Genomic DNA, 19,613 nt, shown 5'->3' with positions numbered 1-19,613 from the left:
CGGAGCTCTGACAGCGGGTAGAAGCTGCAGTTCAATCCCGGTAACGGAGCTCTGACAGCGGGTAGAAGCTGCAGTTCAATCCCGGTAACGGAGCTCTGACAGCGGGTAGAAGCTGCAGCTCCACCCCGGTATTGGAGCTCTGACAGCGGGTAGAAGCTGCAGTTCCATCCCGGTATTGGAGCTCTGACAGCGGGTAGAAGCTGCAGTTCAATCCCGGTAACGGAGCTCTGACAGCGGGTAGAAGCTGCAGTTCAATCCCGGTAACGGAGCTCTGACAGCGGGTAGAAGCTGCAGCTCCACCCGGTGTTCCCTGCGGAGGAAACCAGCTGCCTGGTCACAGTGCTGAAGTCATGGAGGAAGCATTTATGAAGCAGAAATAAAACACAAACGCCTGATGTCTTACAGCCAAATGGTTTATTTCTGTATGGAAACACAAACAGTCTAGTTCTTGTAGCCTGTGCTGGATCTGCGGCCGCGAGCTCTCTCGAACTTCCTGCCCTTGGAGCGGACGTAGGGCCTGAAAAAGACAAAATAAATATTAAATATCACAGCTATTAAACCCATCCTACAACACAGAGCTGCAACTTCGGATCGCTTCCTCCATTAACTATCAGTTGTTGGGATATTGAGATTTTATATTGATATTAACTTGAGTCCTAAAAAAAAGTCTTTTTTTTGTGAAATAATTTAAACCAGGGGTGTCCAACATGAGGCCCGTGGTCCAAAAGTGGTCCTCCAGAGGGTCCAATCCGGCCCTCAGAGTGTAAAAATTCCAGAGAAGACATTAACTGCAGATTGTAAATTAGTAAAACTATGAATTTTTAAAGCTTGCCCTTTTTTGTCTTATTTGTCATTTTGTGTCTTGCTTTGTTGCTCATTTTGGTAATATTTGTCTTGTTTTTGTTTAGTCTTTTTTGTTGTTTTGTAACTTTTTTGTCTCTTTGTTTTGTTTTTTGTCATTTGTCTCATTTTTTGTTGTTTTGTGTCTAGTTTTTGTAATATTTTGTCTTGCTTTTGTTGTTTTAGTCTGACTTCTGTGGAGATAATTCCTTAAACGTGAACACTTCTGCACTAAAACAAAGGAACCACTAGAAGTCGTGCTCGTTTACAGGTTATTCTGCTGTGGCTTTACTGGAGATCGGATTATGATTCATGAAACACTAAAAGCTAGAACAGCTTTCTACAGAGGATTTCTGGTGCTGAAAACTCCTCACTCTCTTACAGCCAACGACAGATTCCAAACTGCTGGCAGAAAGTGTTTGTGAAACAGGAAGTGAGTGAATGAAGCTTTCAGGGAGCTATTTCCACCGTCCTGTGAATCACAACCCGGCCGTCAGACGGAGATCAAACACCTGGAAGGTTCGACATGGAGCTGGAATTTACCGGATCATCTCCACGGCAGGTTTTAGAAGCTTGTAAACAACCAAATATGGAGCTGACAGCAGCAGATGTGGGGTTTAGCGCCATCTAGAGGCCAAACTACAGACTGCAGCCCATTAAAAGCTTTCCTGAAAGCAGCTGATTTTACACCAATAAAAGAACGTTTCTGCTCATGAAGATCACTTCAAGCATTTGTTTTCTTACCTTCTTGATGTTTTGCTTATTTTTAGTCATTTTCAATCTGTTTTTGGTGGTGGTGTTCCTTTTTCTTGCCATTTTTATCTCTTTTTGGTGTTTTTGTCTTTTTTTTCTTAGTAATTTTCAATAATAACTCCTGGATATTAAGCATATTGACCGAATTATGAGAACAATTCTACAGTAACAGAAACAATCCACGGATCAGCTGCCAACTATTAATGTGCACATATTTTTGATAACTGGTCAAATCAGACGACATTCAGTGATTTCAGCTCCTTAAATGTGAATATTTTCTGTTTTTTTTCTCCTCTATGACACTAAACTGAACATCTTTTACCACTAGTTGACATTTTTCACCATTTTTTGACTTTTCAGAGACAAAATAAGTCATAATTTAATCCGTTTGAGTCATTTATTAATAAAATCATCTAAATTCAGTGATTCCAGCTGCTTAAATGTGAATCTTTTCTGGTTTCTTTCCTCTGTGACAGTAAACTGAAGATCTTTGGACTAAACCAGACATTTGAGGAAACTCTGATCCACATTTTTTACATTTTCTGGACGATACGACGGGTTCATCCAGAAACGAACAGATTACTCAGCATTAGATTAGCCCACCTCCAGTGCAGTGACTTTAGCAAGAACTCTATTCAAAGTACTATTAAATCTGTATTTTTGGCCTCTTTAGACGATTATTCTGCTCACATGCACGGCAACAGGAAATTCTGATTTCAGCTGAAAATTATTGGGGGGGGCTGAAGCTGAGAGATTTATAGTAAAATAGAAGTCATTTAGACTGATACAAATGATCAAAAACATAATACTAGACTTGTTTAAGTCAGCAAATCTAATGAAAAGTTCACTGACATGTTCTTCAATCTTTTCTCTTCAGTTCAAAATATTTGACAAATCTATGAGTTCTATACTACTATGTACACTATAAACAAGTCAGTTCATTGTAACACTCCTATTTTGCCAATTTTCTCTTTGCAGAAATCTGTGTAAGTCTCTGGACAGCCTTCCTTTTCAACTCCTGCTGGTGGGCTTTTCTTGCAGCCATTTCCTTCTCTTTCAATGTTTCTTAGACCCTCCAGAAAAACGCGATTATGTGATCGCATGAATTCACGCATTAATCACCAAAATGCCGCTGATTATGGAGGGGTCAATTATTTCCCAAAAAGCTGCATAATCCCCGCAAGAATCTCACATTTCCACAAAAAAAGAGAAATATGTGGGTCCCGCATGATTTCACAATTTCCGCATAAAATGAGAAAACTATAACCGATATAAATGGAGTTGTGAGTTTTTATGTGACGCCCGGCCTGACGTCATCAGTTCATTCACACACACACTAGAAGCACGAGCTGATGTGGAGCGCGGCGCCAGTGTTGTCAACTTAGCGACTTTCTCACTAAATCTAGCGACTTTCCAAAGCGTCCAAGAGACTTTTTTTTGTCAAAAGCGACTCGCCACAAATCTAGTGACTTTTTCTGCCGTTTTGGAGACTAACAGGAAAACTGGGATCATTCTGCAGTTCCTGTTTTCAACCAGCAGCAGGTGCTGCTGTGAGCTTCTCCCCCTCCCAGAGCACAGGCTGTCAGTCCAGTAACCCCACAGCAGACCCAGTGTCTGATTAGAGAACACATCACTCCGTGGTAAGATGGCAGGTGAACCGCGCATATTTTTACATATTTCACAACCATTCTCAACGGATTTAGACGATTCACAGAAATGTTCAAATTTGAAATTAAATCGGCGGAAATCCGCAGAAAATTGCCGTTCCTGTGCTGACTTTATGGATTGTTTTTATTGTTCCGTGTCTAAAGAACCCTGTTTAAATGTCTAACTGCACAAAAACCTCAACACTGATTAAAACTAAGGGAGGAAAAATCCCGTATTTAGCTGCTTATGAATGAACTGATACAGTGACAGAGCGGCAGTTCAAAGACTTAACAACAGAATGACTTTCCTTTTTGCAGTCTCTGAATCATTCAAACCATCAAGCAGCTCTAGAACCCGTTTTAAACTCCTGACAGACTGATCACGGGTAAGATCAGTGGGTTTGGGACGTACTTGGTGTGGCTGTGAGGAGTTCCAGGAGCCGGTCCAAAGTGCCTGTAGACCTCTCTGCCTTTACGGGGTCCTGGAGAAGAAACAGCAACACATTAGAACCTCACATTCAAACACATTTTAAACCACAGTCTGCAGGTTCAACGTCACGATCTGAAGAAAGGCAAAATCACTCCAAGACACGACCTTTTACTGGCATCTTTAAAATAGTTTATGTCGCAGTGGACGTGTGTCACCCCCCACCCTGAAAATGTGAGAATTAAAAGTGATGTGCAAACAGTTTAAAACACACAGGAGACAAAAGAAAAGTTCAAAAACGTCCATGTCTCCTTGTTAATACAGTAGTTTGGAGTTCTTTTGTTCAAAACAACTCAAAAATTCAACTCTAAACCACTGAAATAACAGAATATCTGGACTGTTGGAGGTGATTTTCAGCTGCTGTGACACCAGATGCTCCTCAGAGAACAAACAGAACGACTTACTGAGAACTGCCACAAAATAAAACAGCCGAGCTTAAACTGAATCATGTCCAGTAAAACTTAGCTCTGAGTGGACCTTCTCAAAATAACCATCATCAGCCAGAGTTTTGCCAGTTAAATGCCGACATATTCTGAATTTCTCAGAAAACAGTAAACGCTGCTGAATGCTGTTCCTCAGCCGTTTGTCCAGCACACGGAGCTCTGATCCATTCATCCTCAGTCACTACAGGAGTTAGCTACAGCCAGGAAACGTTACAGAAAAGTAGGATGGCTGAGAACACTGAGGCTGGAACGGATCAGCTCACACTGTGGAAAAGGACAGGACTTGTGGGGAGATATTCTACTGTGGAAGACGTTTCTTTAAACATCATCCAGAGAAGTCCGGCTGGTTTCTCCTGAAGCTCCATCACCTGGACCTGGATGAGTTTGTTGAGGTTTTCCTAACTAACAGTTTCCTCATTTCTACTCAGAACAGAAGATCATCCTTTCTGGTCTCTCATCACCTAAAGTTAAAAACACGGCAGGACGACTGAACAGAAGCAGAACTTGTGTTTGTGAATATGTCTGGTTTCTCCCAACATCCAGGTAGGAGATAAACTCGTTGTTTACCTGACAGCAGCACTGTGCCGTGTCCTTTAGGTGAAGCCAAAGCCAGCTGGTCGAACGTCATCACCTGACCTCCGGCCTTCAGGATGCGGCGGCGAGCGCCATCAGTGACCTTCAGAGCGCAGATCTGTGGGGAACAAACGGGACGAGTTCAGAGACTGACGGTGGGATTTAACCGACGTCTGTGGAGGGAAACTTTAATGATAAGCTTTACCTTCAGCTTGGGGATGTCCTGAATCCTGACGTCATCGGTGACGGTTCCCACGACGACGGCGATTCTGTTCTCGCGGCCGGGAAGCTTCATCATACGGATCTGAAGGAGGAAAGTTTAACGTGTGGTTAAAAAACAGGAATCACACATCCTTTAATATCAGCCTGTGGTGAATAAGAGACAAAAAGCAGCATTTTATCCACCACACAACGTTCAGTTTGAACCCAAAGCAGATTCTAGCATCAATGCTGAGGCAACAACCAGAGCCGAGCAGGAAACAAGAACCACACCTGACCTTAAAACACAACAAAGATTCACTGATCCAACTCACTTTCTACTAATTCTGGCACTGGCTACAGCCTGCAGTAGTCTGTGTGAAGATTTGTCTTCTGTGAGCTAAAAATTGTCCAAAATTATGCAAAACTAAGCTAAAAATCATTCTAAATGATGTACAATTGTCTGACAAGGACAAAAATGAGACATAAAAGGACAAAAATGTGACAGAAAACGACAAAAACCAGACAGAAAACGACAAAAACCAGACAGAAAACGACAAAAACCAGACAGAAAATGACAGAAACCAGACAGAAAACGACAGAAACCAGACAGAAAACGACAAAAAACAGAGAAAACGACAGAAACCAGACAGAAAACGACAGAAACCAGACAGAAAACGACAAAAAACAGACAGAAAACGACAGAAATCAGACAGAAAACGACAAAAATCAGACAGAAAACAACAAAAACCAGACAGAAAACGACAAAAACCAGACAGAAAACGACAAAAACCAGACAGAAATCAGACAGAAAACGACAGAAACCAGACAGAAAACGACAGAAACCAGACAGAAAACGACAGAAATCAGACAGAAAACGACAAAAATCAGACAGAAAACGACAGAAACCAGACAGAAAATGACAGAAACCAGACACAAAATTGTGTGAAGGTTCCATAAACCAGCAGAGAACCAGATAAAGTCTCACTCATTCATCACAGAGGGTCACTACAATATGTTGACCTGTTTCTACAACTTGACCCATGTTGGTCGGTGTTTCTGTTCCCAGTGTTTTATTCTGTCTAATCTCACTTCCATGGAGACGCTTTCCTTTTCTTCCAGCATCAGAAGAGTCTGACTCACGCTGGGAGCCATAACGAAGGTAAAAAGTTAGTGAATGCAGCACAATCCAAGGTGGAGTACAACCAGAGAATGGAAACAAAGCCGTCTGATAGCGCCGCATGATGACGTATTCATCCACTCATCAACTAGTTCCATGTAACCAGTTGTGATGTAACGATGAAACGCTGTAGGTTATACCGAAGACCGGTCCATATCCAGTTCCAACATATCCATTTATCTATAGTCTGTATCTATCTGATTTATTTGTATTTATTTCTTTATTTGGTAGGGACAGTGCACATTAAAGCTGCTGTCCGGAGTTTGAATCTCAGCGTCTCCCAGAACACTGTTGGTCCCTCCCTCTGATTTCACCCCTTTATTTGTGCACGCGCGCAGTACATGAGAGAAGTGCCCGGAGTGCTGCAGCATCTCGCCTGTTTTGCTGTTTTCCCCTCTTCTACATTTAGTACATTTAGTAAATAATAAAGGAATTACGTTAGAATGCTGTATTGAGTCTAACTTGTCCTAATACCAAAATAACATGAATCTGCTAGGACGAACGAGTAAAGTTTCAATATGTGATTACACTCGTGTATCCCTCTGGATGACGTTGTTTATCAAACTTAGTGCATTTACGCGTGTATATGTGTTACATTGTTTATTTATTTCTATCTAGAGTTCAGAATTGCATGACTCCTCTGACGAAGAGTATGTCCCAGACGCCCCAACATCTTCCTCCAGAGGTCGGGCATCTAAACGAAGCCGTCAGGCGGGCTATGGAGGCCGTGGTCGGGGAGCGACGCGAGCACCCCGAGCCAAAAAACGTCCTGCAGTCTCTTGGCCCGACAAGCCGTGGGATTGGTAACTTTTCTGGAAGTTGCTGATCCCTGATGCTCTCTCCTCCACAAGCAAAACAAATGTCCGCGCGGTTGCGTAGTGCGTAGCTCGCCCACCTCTGCATGGGCTTGCTTGCTGTGCGCGTAACCGTTGATTGACAGCATGACAAAGCTGAAGCTCGAACTTGATTGGTCGGCAGCGACCGGCGCTTTTTGGAATAACATGGGGGTCTATGAGAGGAAGGCGGAGCTCAGGAATAAATTTTCATATCGCGTTATACTAACTTTATATTATAGTATCGAACTAGACTAACACATTTAAGCTTTGTTAAACAATGATACATAAATTGAAAACAAACGGAAACTCCGGACAGCAGCTTTAATGAATGCCCGTTTGTTCAGCAATGGGCATAAAGATCTATACTCTATCGTCTGTCTATCCATACCGAGCATTTAAACTTGGTGCCAGCAGCCACTAGAGATCAGGTCTAGTGAGATTAAGTGTTCTGTGAGTGACATGAATAAAGTCTTAATTTCAGACCTCCAGCTTCAGTCTAGCTGCCTCCACATCCACCTATGACCATCTCACATCACTGCAGCCCATCGTTCAGCTCAAAAACTACAGATCAGTTCCATTCTAACAACCGTCTCACATTCAAACATGCCTTAAATCACAGTTTGAGGTTCAACATGGTGATGTGAAGAAAACTTGTCAAACAGGACAGAGCATCATTTACTCTTAATTCTTCTCCATTCATTTTTCTTGTTTGTTTGGGACAACGGAGAGAAGTCAGCCTTGCATTGAATCCAGCTTATTTACTGAAACCTTCTGTAAACTTATGAGATCATATGTTCATTACCAGCCAATGTCTCGTCCACATAAATAAAGAAATGAAGAGAACTGACCAGGCGGGAGATGGAGATGGGAGGCCTGTTGGTCCTGCTCATGAACAGTCTCCTCAGGACCACCTTGTTGAAGGGAGCGTTGCATCGACGGGCCAGGAACCTGTACAACTGAGAGAAACCAGCAGGATGCTCAGAAACGACTCACCCAGAAAGTCCAGACAATCACAGCTACCGCTGATATTACTGCACCGTGTCAACATCACGCACAACAGTGTCAATAATCTGGATATTAACACACAACAGTGTCAATAATCTGGATATTAACACACAACAGTGTCAATAATCTGGATATTAACACACAACAGTGTCAATAATCTGGATATTAACACACAACAGTGTCAATAATCTGAATATTAACGCATAAAAGTGTCAATAATCTGAATATTAACGCATAAAAGTGTCAATAATCTGGATATTAACGCATAAAAGACTCACTTGTTCACCTTGGCCTGTGGCTAAGAAGAGTCACCTTGAATGGATTTTTCCTCTATTTTATTTCACTGTTTTGCTTCTATTGTTCTCGTATTGTTGATAATTTTGGTTGGCCATAGCCTTTTAAAGTGCCATATAAATAAATCTGACATCGAACATCTCTTACCTTAACCAGGAGCCTCAGGTAGATATCCTGGCTCTTTGGCTCCTTCCTGTGCACCTTACGGTCCTTGTTGTGTCTGATGTCGACTCCCTTTAGACGGAAACACATTTATGTATTAATCCATTGACAAAGAACACCTTTAAACTCTAAAACATTGTACAGAACTGGACTCACATCTCTGACATCTAAGCTACTCTAATCGCCACTTAAACCAGCTGCTGCCAAAACACGTATAACATTACAAAAGGAGAAATTCATATTAAAAACTCGTAACACTATTTTTATACACATGAGTAGCTCAGCATGCAGCAGAGGCCGGTATACACGTTGACGCTACAGCTAAATGCTAACTCTAGCAGCTCAGCTAGTGAGCCTACGGAGTCAAGTTTAGCCAAATTTCAAGATTAATCACACAAGAAAAACTAAACGCCGATTTAAACAGAACATTCAGCATTCTGGACTATTTAAATTGATTTTAATCCAGGCTCTAGGCGGTTCACTGAGCAGCATCTACGGCGGCTCTACGGAGGTTAAGCTAATATGCACTCAGTGTTCAAATGACACGAAATCATGACCAAACTGTATCGTAAATTATGTTTGAACCATGGAGATGTTTTCACTAAGATGGTGAGATGGTTTAATTCAGAGGATGACCGCGGATTGTCGGGCTGTCGTGTTTTTAAAATTCAGCTAGCGGTACCTACCATCTTGGACTCAGAGCGAAAAGGGAAAAGGAAGAGCCGAGGTCTCGCGATAAACTGTGCGCTCAAATCCCAGCCGTCTGATTGGTCACTGAGCATGCGCTTCCGGCCAGGAGGAAGTGAGAACAGTAAAGATGGCGCCTCCAGCGGCGGGAAGCTTTTTCTTTTTAAAGTCAATTTTTTTTTAATTTAACACAAAGAGGTTATACAGGGTGTTAACTGAAAGTGGTCATAGAAAATAACACAAAATGCAAACAAAAACTGATTCATATTACAGTGTAAACACAAAGAGTCATATAAAGGCAGCATTACAACCATATGGGTAACAGATCATATTCATTCATATTGTGAGCAGAAGAGGGTGAAATTAACTAATAATAAATAATATTAACACATTTTATATTAAATCAGGGGATTTTAAGTATTTAATAAACAAGTCTGATATTTTTATGGCTTTGTTGTTTGATGATGTTGTTATTGTATTAAAGTATTGTTTGAGTTCATTTTCAAAGTATTTTCCATTTGTTTTTTTTCTTTGCCCGTTTCGTTTTGTGAATATGAAATTTGCCCAGCATGATGATAAACTGCAACAAAAGGGAAAGGTCTATACTTTTGAAGAATCAATCACCAAAGACAAACTCCCACCTTCCATGCAGCAAGGACTTATTAAATGAATACCCAAACCAAACAAAGACAAACTGAATATAGAAAACTGGAGGCCAATGATCTTATTAAACAATGATGCTAAAATATTTGCCTCCATCTTTGCACAGAGACTGAAGGTGGGATAGGGAGAAGTTATTGATGAGGAACAATCTGGGTTTGTGACAGGTCGAAGTATAATTAATAATGTAAGACTAATATTGGACCTAATAGATTACAATGAAGACATGAACGAGGACAGTCTTGTTTTGTTTGTTGACTTTTACAAAGCATTTGATACAGTAAACCCCCAATTCATCGTAAAAACACTCAATACCTTTGGATTTGGAGAACGGTTTATTGATGTTATTGGAACTTTATAGAAGAGATGTAATAGTTCAGTAAAACTACAACATGGAACCTCCCCTAGATTCAGTACTGACAGAGGAATAAAACCCATACCTGTTTATCCTGGTAGCACAGATGTCGGCTACACAAGCTAAAATGACAAACTTTCACGGTATCCGTGCTTTTGACAGAGAATTTAAAATATCACAGCTGGCAGACGACACTGTCATTTTTATTAAGACGCAAACAGAAGTAAGTAAAGCAGTAAATTGTATTAGAGAATTCTGTGATGGATCTGGGTTCACTATGAATTTAGGAAAATCTGCTGTTGCACTGAAAACTTGTATCCTGCCAGAAGTCTGTGGTATTCCTGTCAGAAGCACGGTTACTTACCTTGGGCTGACAGTAAACAACCAACCCAATCCATCTGATCTGAACTTCAGCTCCATCATCAGCCAAGTAAAGAAAAGGTTTAACATGTGGTTAATGCCAGATCTGTCCATTTACGGTAGAGTTTTATTAGCTAAAGCTGAAGGAATATCAGGGTCTGTATCCATGTCTTTGTCAGTGGATTTACCTGTAAACATGTAAAGAACTGGATAAAATGCTTTTTAATTTCATACGGAGAAACAAAGTCCATTATCTATAAATAAAATAAATTTATCAGGAATCTCATTCAACCCTCCAATCGACCTTCAGCCAACTCTTCCTGGAGTTCACTGTACGGGGAAATAAAGTGGCTGGTTGGAGAGAAGCTGCTCATTCACAATAAGGTCAAAGAAATATCATACAGAATCTGCCACAATGTATAACGGGCAAAAAAAAAAAAACACCCTGGAGAGGTTTAAATGAAATATAGACTATAACTGTGACTTCTGCCAAACAGAACCAGAAACCATCATCCACCTCTTTTATCAATGCTCATCCAGTAAAAACCTCTGGATTCATCTACAAAACAGAACCGGACACAGGATCGGCCTCCAGGAGAGCCAATCCCTCCGTACCTCACCACCTTTATATAGTTAATATCGGCTAATTTTGGTGCATTTTGTTAGAACTACGGCTGAATCAGGACACTTAGAAAAAACGGTAATTCATCTGAGCCTTAAATTGTTCATAACCATGTCAAACTTAAGGTTTCAGTAAATGTATGTTTGCCCAAAGGTTTCTTCCAGCTTTAAATGACATAAACAAGTGACAAAATACAGTGGTAGAGATGATATTGATCAATTTAAACTATTTTTATTTTTTTTAATTTACACATATTATTCACATTTTTGTAAAAATGAGAAATAAACACAAAACTAGTTCAAATTTATCATTATCATCTTAAATACATCGCTATGTTTTGTCATTTCTGGTCATAAAAAACCTTTTTGGCAAATAAAATTCACAATAAATCAAAATTTGTTCCCATTTGTTCTTTGGAATAAACATAACTTTGTCCAGTAATTCTGTGTTTAATTTGCCATTTTTAAGCACTATTATCATCATTTAACAAAGTGTTTATACATGATGCAGTTATGAGCATACGTGGAGTGATGCGTTTACTTCCACTGTGAAAACAGCTTTATTTATTGACATTTACATTTTTACTCACCAAGAAAAGTTCTAACGGCCAATTCATACATGAATAAACACTTGGTTCTACTGTATGCACATCTCAGTGTTTTGTCCAGTTATTATAAGTCTGAAATGTTGAACAGTGGTGCATGTCTATGAGGATGTTGGATTTTCTATAAAGTATAAATAAATAAAATACAATGAATAATTAATCAAGAATCTTTATTGTCATTTCGATTGGTGACTCCCAGCTATAGATATAAAGTAGAAAACTATGTGCAAATAAAAAAATATTCAACAGATGTAGATATGTCAACAGAATGAGGCACGTGAGCAATAAGACGGGTGGTAAAATGCAGCCCAGGGAAGACTCAGTTCTTTATTCCACAGTGAGTTTGTTTGTGTTCAGGATCGGACAGCTCTGGGCTAAAAAGTCATTTTCAGTCTGGAAGTTTAGTTGTAATGTTTCTATTGGCAGAGGAAAGCAGAACCAGCGGTGTGGGGTCGGTGTGGTGTATTTAAAGTTGGTCAGAAGATCTCCAGCACCGCCTGGTTGAAGATGTCCATGCCTACCTCGGGTTTAAAGGCCTTCTTCACGGTGTCCACTCGCTGCTTGTTTCTGTGAGTGTTGTAATGGTGGATGAGGTTTCTCATGAGGAACAGATGGGTTGAAGGTGAAACCCTGTTGAAGAAGTAGTTGTTCTTTTTCATCTTTGCAAACAGTTGCTCCACTGTTTGACTGCTCACGTTTCCTGCTAGTTGTGGGACCAGGTCCAGTCTCCTCAGGGCGTCTCTGGGATCCTTCTTATCATCCTCATGGAACTGGTCATACAGAGCATAACGCTGTGCTGAACCAGTTACTGGATGGCCATCACAATCTGCTACTGGTTTCTTAGAGTTCAGCCATGGCAGAGACACCTTCAGATTCCCACTTTTGGCTCTTGATATGGTATCTGTGCTTGGGGCCCGTAACCGTCCTTCAAATGGGCTGAAAGGCAACCGGTCAGGTTCTCTTAGATTCGTATGCGTGGCGAGTCCACGTGCAAAGTCGTATATGACGATGTTTGGCATGTGTGTCCAAGAGAGTAGGAGGTCAGCAAAGTCCCGGGGGCTTTCTGCTCGGATGTTGCACTTGATGCTGTACACAACACCGCATGGGCACGTGATCACAGCCCAACCGCCTGGGAGAGAAAAGACAGACAGAACCAACTTCAGACAAAACAGACGATAAAACGCTGAACCCTGAGGAGGTCGAACAGCTGCTCCACACATACTGAGGGAAACCTAGCTGACCTGAGGCTGCCCATATTTTCTGGAAAACCTTGTCGTATGTTTGCCTGGACTTCATTTCACTGGACAATCTCAGGAGGAGGTCAGTGTGTGATCCAGAGGAATCCAGTCCACATTCCCTGCACAGATTCCGAAGCACCTCAACCTATCAAATATATCAGTGTTTTAGCTCAAACCAAGGCCCGTAAAGGACTCCTGAAAGGGAAAATAGAACAAATCATGTATTTTAGATGGTGTTTTTACCTTCTGCTTCCACAGTTTATCTCTCAGCTGCTCTTCTGTGACACTGAATTCACAGACCTCAGCTTGTTTCGGTGGACGGACCTTCTGAAATTCTGTGTTTAGGACAGAGTCTGCACGACGGGTGTTTCTGCCAATCCATGGAGCCCAAAAGTGGAAGGTTGGCGAAACAGCAAATAGATTGCTTCGGTGACCTTTGGATATATGAAAACAAAAGTGTGTCAGTACACCTCAGACTTGGAATTAAGAGGCGTGTTGGGAAATGTGAACATGTTACGGAACGTTCTGCTTAAGCTGACGTGTTCATTGAAAAAGGTTTAACCCTGTAAAACATCACTTTATTTTTTCCTATTCTATATATATTTTTTCATTTTCTGTTTTTGCAAATTTTATTATTTTTTTATACACCATCTGTCAAAAGTTTTAGACGCGTTCCCATTCAAATGAATGGGAACGCGTCCTAAAACTTTTGACAGGGGGTTGTTTTACTTTATTTCAATTTTTTTCTCTATTTGTTTTGATTTTATTACATTTTTGTTCATTTTAATCTATTTTTTGGTTTATATATACTTATTTATTTAGGGTTTTTTTGCTCTTCTTTCTCTACACTTGGGTCTTACAGGTTCAAATGTTTACTAATTAGTCATTCCTTACCTGATACAAATCCTCGACCAATCCTCTCCATTGACAGTGTTTCCCAAAACAGTCCAACATCCACCTCTCCACTGAAGTCTCCTGGGGGCTGTGGAAGGTCACTAACTAAAGAAATAATATAAAAACATCACACACAAAGTTAAATGAGAGTAATTCAGTCTGTAATGAACTCTGTTCTGTGGAAGCATTTCTACCTGACCACTGGAAGGCTCCCCTGTGGACGCCCATGATGACCACTGGTGGATGATCACCACAGGTCACACAAGAATACTCATATTCATGGTCTGTCAGGGCTTCAAAGTGAAGATAGCCATGGAGGACTGTATCTGCTGGAGGGTACTGGACTTCTGTGGTCAACTCCAAGTACTCGACCACTCTGCTCACTGCAGTATGGACCTAAAGAGAAACAGAAAGAAGAACCAGATGTACTGTAAATTAATTAATCCACTCATAGATTAGACTTGAGATCATTCAGATCAGAAGCTACCTGCAGCATGTTCCTGATGGTCATGCATAAAGGGAGGTCAAGGAGTATCCGGTCATTGAAGTTGTGGAGGCCGTCTTTCCACTCCTGGTACCGGTAGAAGGTTCCACATTGATGACATGATTTACAGTAGGTGGAAACATCTGGAAACCCAAAGATTCACCAAGAATCATAGAACAGTCACAACACATAAAACGACTATTAGAAGTAAAGAGAAACTACCATCACTGATTGGAATAACACGTCCATAAACAGACATCTTTGACGTACCTTCAACGATACGGATGCTGGTGAGGATCTTGGCCTTGTTGGTGATGAGGACTGGGTCGCTGAGGGGAACATGTTGTGGACAGAGCTGGCACATCATCTCCTCTGGAATCAGATGCTTTGGGTATTGCGTTTCCATCGATGGAAGCCAAAACTGCTCTGGCAGGACAGCAGGTAACTTCTTGCTCTTTAGAAGGTACTGAACCATGCCTTTGATCACTTTTTCATGTTTTGGTGGATAATGACTGTCATCAACATCAGCATCAGCCTCATCGTGACTGTCTTTGTCCGTCGTTGGTGAGGGACTTGGCCATTCCTCCTCCTCAGTGCTTCGGACCAACAGCTTATGGTGAGTCTGAAATAGGTGCCATTTGGCAACACATTCGTGGAGGCAGGACGTCTGTGTCGACACACAAGGACAATCCCATGATTCCTTTTCTGTGTCGAACGACACCATGACTCTTCCAAGTCGACTATAGTCTGAAACTGTGGGCTCAAAGATGGATAAGTATTTCTTTGTTTCGGGGGTTCCCATTTTTGAGAGAACAGACAGAGGCAGACGGTTCTGTTCGGCCAGACTTTGCAGATTGAGACACATCTTCTTTTCATCCTCACCAAACCACTGGCTGCTCACCATCTCAGAAAGTGTTTCTTCCAGGAGCACAGAAGAGGAGGCATACGATGTACAGTATGGGATTGATTTGAGGTGTATGCATTGATACGCTTTGAATCCATTCTGCCACGCCAGCTCCATGTTCTCCTGGCACTCAGCTGACTCACAACAAACACGCAGGTTTTCCCCCCAGATCTTATTCTGAACATGTAAAGGAACACTGGTGCCCAGAAAGGACTTGTGGACGGCATAGACTCCATTCTCAGGATCTATGCATTCACTCTGGAGGTGGGAGGTTATCATTATGTCCTGATGTTTGTTCGTGTGCTTCCTTTCTATGTGCCTTTTTAAATTTCTTGTGTTCATAAGAACTTTGCATATGGGACATTCTTTTTGCACTACAGGTTTCACAAGAACCCTTTGACGCAATTCAGTTTGGGCAGTGGTTGGAGCTGGGATGGTGGTGGTTGGTGCTGGGGTGGTGTTGGGTGGTGTTGGGGTGGTGGTGGTTGGTGCTGGGGTGGTGTTGGGTGGAGCTGGGGTGGTGGTGGTTGGTGCTGGGGTGGTGTTGGGTGGAGCTGGGGTGGTGGTGGTTGGTGCTGGGGTGGTGTTGGGTGGAGCTGGGGTGGTGGTGGTTGGTGCTGGGGTGGTGTTGGGTGGAGCTGGGGTGGTGGTGGTTGGTGCTGGGGTGGTGTTGGGTGGAGCTGGGGTGGTGGTGGGTGGAGCTGGGGTGGTGGTGGGTGGAGCTGGGGTGGTGGTGGGTGGAGCTGGGGTGGTGGTGGGTGGAGCTGGGGTGGTGGTGGGTGGAGCTGGGGTGGTGGTAGTTAGTGCAAGGTCCTTCTTTGTCTTGCACAAAAACAAGTGTTTTAAGAAGTCTGGTTTACGTGACAGCATTGACCCACAATAGACGCAGTGGTAATGCCATTTTGGTCGGCATTTTAATCCACATCTGTGAATCGTATATCCTGAAATGCAGGAACACAGAAAAGTGGTATCGTTATTATTTGAACGTGTAAATTATAAACACTAAAAACCTGAATCAAGTATCTGGACAACACAAACATATCAGACAGGAAAAAAATCTGATTGATAGCTCAAATACAGGAGGTCTTCGACTTCCGTTACAGTTCTGTTCCTGCAGATCAACGTAAGTCGATTTTCGTCAGAAGTTGGAACTACGGTGAAAACAGAAACAAATCCGTTCCGCTCATCACGATATCGATCAGTTCTTCATAAAGTAAATGGTTGTATTTATGTAGCGCTTTTATCCAAAGCTCTTTACATGATACATCACATTCACCCATTCACACACTGATGGTGGGAGCTGCCATGCAAGGTGCTAACCACAACCCACCAGGAGCAATTAGGGGTTAGGTGTCTTGCTCAGGGACACCTTGACATGAGCACAACAGGCCGGAGGATCGAACCGCAACCCTCCGGTTATGAGACAGGTACTCTACCCACTGAACCATGCCGCCCCTAAGAAGTCATGAATACCAACGACTATCATGCATGTATGAATCATTTTACTAGAAGATAACAGAATATTGTAACAGACTGATGTTGTTGATGTTGATGTTTCAGTGTTTATTGTTGAGTTACAGATTTACCTGATGTCAGTGAACATGTCATGTTTAGTTAGCTCACCTCTGATTGGCTGAGAGTCAGCAGTAAAAAGAGCTGGGATAATTCTGGAGCTAAGTTATGGGTTTTTTTCTAGTTCTTCTGGAGCTAAGTTATGGGTTTTTTCTAGTTCTTCTGGAGTTAAGTTATGGGTTTTTTCTAGTTCTTCTGGAGTTAAGTTATGGGTTTTTTTCTAGTTATTCTGGAGCTAAGTTATGGGGTTTTTCTAGTTCTTCTGGAGTTAAGTTATGGGTTTTTTTCTAGTTATTCTGGAGCTAAGTTATGGGGTTTTTCTAGTTCTTCTGGAGCTAAGTTATGGGTTTTTTTCTAGTTCTTCTCGAGCTAAGTTATGGGGTTTTCTAGTTCTTCTGGAGCTAAGTGATGGGGTTTTCTACTTATTCTGGGGTTGGCTACGGCCCACAGTAGCCTGTGTGAAGATTTGTCTTCTCGGAGCTAAAAATTGTCCAAAATTACGCAAAACTTGTGTTTTGAGCTAAAAATCATTCTAAATGATGTACAATTGTCTGACATGGACAAATGAGACACAAAATGACAAAAATGAGACAAAACAACAAAAACCAGACAGAAAACGACAGAAACCAGACAGAAAATTGTGTGAAGGTTCCATAAACCAGCAGAGAACCAGATAAAGTCTCACTCATTCATCACAGAGGGTCACTACAACATGTTGACCTGTTTCTACATCTTGACCCATGTTGGTCGGTGTTTCTGTTCCCAGTGTTTTATTCTGTCTAATTTCACTTCCATGGAGACGCTTTCCTTTTCTTCCAGCATCAGAAGAGTCTGACTTATGCTGGGAGCCATAATGAAGGCAAAAAGTTAGTGAATGTAGCACAATCCAAGGTGGAGTACAACCAGAGAAAGGAAACAAAGCCGTCTGATAGCGCCGCATGACGACGTATTCATCCGCTCATCAACTAGTTCCATGTAACCAGTCCTGATGTAACGCTGTAAGTTGATGACGTCGTAAACCGAGGACCTCCTTCAGAATTAATCATAACATCTGACACTATTTGTATTTCTTGGGAGAATGTTAGCAAACTTTACCTTGGTGGACAACCGCCCTGTTAAAATGGCTGTCTAAATGGCATCGGACTTTGCTGAACTTCTGTGGGCGGAACAGCGTTGTGCAGCAGAACGGGCAGTGGTAGTCGTTGCAGCATGTGGAGCATCGCTTCAGGGTAGGGAGGGTCGTGCCTCGTTGAATCGTGATGTGCATCTTCAAATAAAAAGACAAACTGAACATGTTCAGATCATTTATGTAACATACAACATAAATAAAGATAAATAAGGCCTAATCCTAGAGCTGGACCAAGACATTTAAAACTTTCTGTCCTGGATTTAATCTGTGTGTTGATGTGAGTTTATACAGGCTGGACAGCAGACAGAGTGGATGAGGTAAAGAAGGATGGATGTGACTCAAAGAAATGAACAAACGAGCTAAGAGTTGGTTTTACAGCAGATGTCACTATGAGAGTCATTACAGAGCTGGAGGACGCTTTACATCCCATAATCCACATATTAAACCCTAAAACATCAGTAGTTCTGAGACCAAATCTACAAAAACTAGGAGAAAAGAATGTTTAAAATATTTATAAAATACAATTAAGTCTGGAGTTCCCCTAAAATCCCATTTTCTCTTGTCCACCTCCCTGATGACCAAACTGGATTAAACAGTTACAATCTAATTTAAATCTACTTTCATTGGTTTTATTTTTTTCATTCATGTCTCTGTAATCACGGGAACATTATTTAATCAACATAATATTTAAAATAATAATTATTATTATTCATGAAATGTGTCCCACAACATGTTAGCAGAACCTGGTGATGAGGTTTTTGTTTTGTGTCACATTTTAGATCTTGTTTTTGTCCCTTTGTGTGTTTCGTTTTTGCTGTTTTGCTGTTTACACTGGAAGAGAGACGGTGGATTTTCACTAGTTAATGAGTTCAAACATAGTTTCTCAGTTTAGCAGGAAAACAGCGGCTTTGGTGCGCAAATGAAACAGCAGAAATGAAACGTTGTAGAACAAAAGTTAAACTAATAAAAGGATTCAGTCAGTACTCACACTGTGTCCGTCCTCCATAGTGGAGGTAAATGTGCTACTCCGACTGGCTTCAACTCAGCAGGAGGATGGATGCTTCTCATATGGATTTGATATTTTCCTTTCTCGTATCGGCATCAGAAGCGGAAGCGTGCAGCAGAAATAACGGTCCGTGTTCCGCCCGGACGGTTACTTTTGTTGCACAGCGCGCTAACTTCCACTTGCTATGTTCCAGTTATTGTTTATTTTTATTTCTTATTAACCACACGGTTCATTTACTGTAAATAACACCACAGTACACGTAAATACGACATTAAAATTCAAATTCCAGTATTAATCTTACCAGGATATGTGGATGTATTTCTGTTGGAGGAGCAGCTTTAACCTTAAATTATGTTTTCATCCAATAAAAAGCTAAATCTAAAAATAATGTTATTTCCACGTTTTTTAACTAAATATCCATGTCAGCAATATAATGAAATTCTTCAACATGCAAAAAACATTATTTAACCCTGTAAGACCCAAACAGATAACAGAAGATACCCCCAACAATGTGTCCATATATATATATATATATATATATCTATATATATATATATATATATATATATATATATATATATATATATATATATATATATATATATATGCTTAAATATAGAAGAAAATGAGCAAAAATTAAAAGAATGATCTATCTAAACTCATATTTTTTCTATATTAAAA

The 19,613-nt window shown here is 41.1% G+C and overlaps 2 protein-coding genes across 2 annotated transcripts; both read right to left on the bottom strand.

Annotated features, from left to right (window-relative positions):
• Positions 1-397: 397 nt before the first annotated feature.
• rpl18 (ribosomal protein L18) lies at positions 398-9,224 on the bottom strand. Its single transcript, XM_051957416.1, has 7 exons — positions 9,104-9,224; positions 8,403-8,489; positions 7,805-7,912; positions 4,948-5,046; positions 4,737-4,860; positions 3,652-3,721; positions 398-517 (listed from the first exon to the last, which is right to left on the bottom strand). Exons 1-7 carry the CDS (start codon positions 9,197-9,199, stop codon positions 442-444), a joined length of 660 nt encoding a protein of 219 aa, XP_051813376.1. The 5' UTR covers positions 9,200-9,224; the 3' UTR covers positions 398-441.
• Positions 9,225-11,856: 2,632 nt separating this feature from the next.
• LOC110969121 (uncharacterized) lies at positions 11,857-19,064 on the bottom strand. The gene is made up of 9 exons (XM_022219153.2): positions 18,915-19,064; positions 17,893-18,064; positions 14,592-16,166; positions 14,325-14,464; positions 14,032-14,233; positions 13,838-13,942; positions 13,187-13,377; positions 12,947-13,088; positions 11,857-12,834 (listed from the first exon to the last, which is right to left on the bottom strand). The coding sequence occupies exons 1-9, from the start codon at positions 18,930-18,932 to the stop codon at positions 12,182-12,184; spliced, it is 3,198 nt and encodes a 1,065-aa protein (XP_022074845.2). The 5' UTR covers positions 18,933-19,064; the 3' UTR covers positions 11,857-12,181.
• Positions 19,065-19,613: the final 549 nt, after the last annotated feature.

This window comes from Acanthochromis polyacanthus, chromosome 12 (assembly GCF_021347895.1).
Source record: "Acanthochromis polyacanthus isolate Apoly-LR-REF ecotype Palm Island chromosome 12, KAUST_Apoly_ChrSc, whole genome shotgun sequence".
NCBI lineage: Eukaryota > Metazoa > Chordata > Actinopteri > Pomacentridae > Acanthochromis > Acanthochromis polyacanthus.
This window is presented reverse-complemented; position numbering and strand designations above follow the sequence as displayed.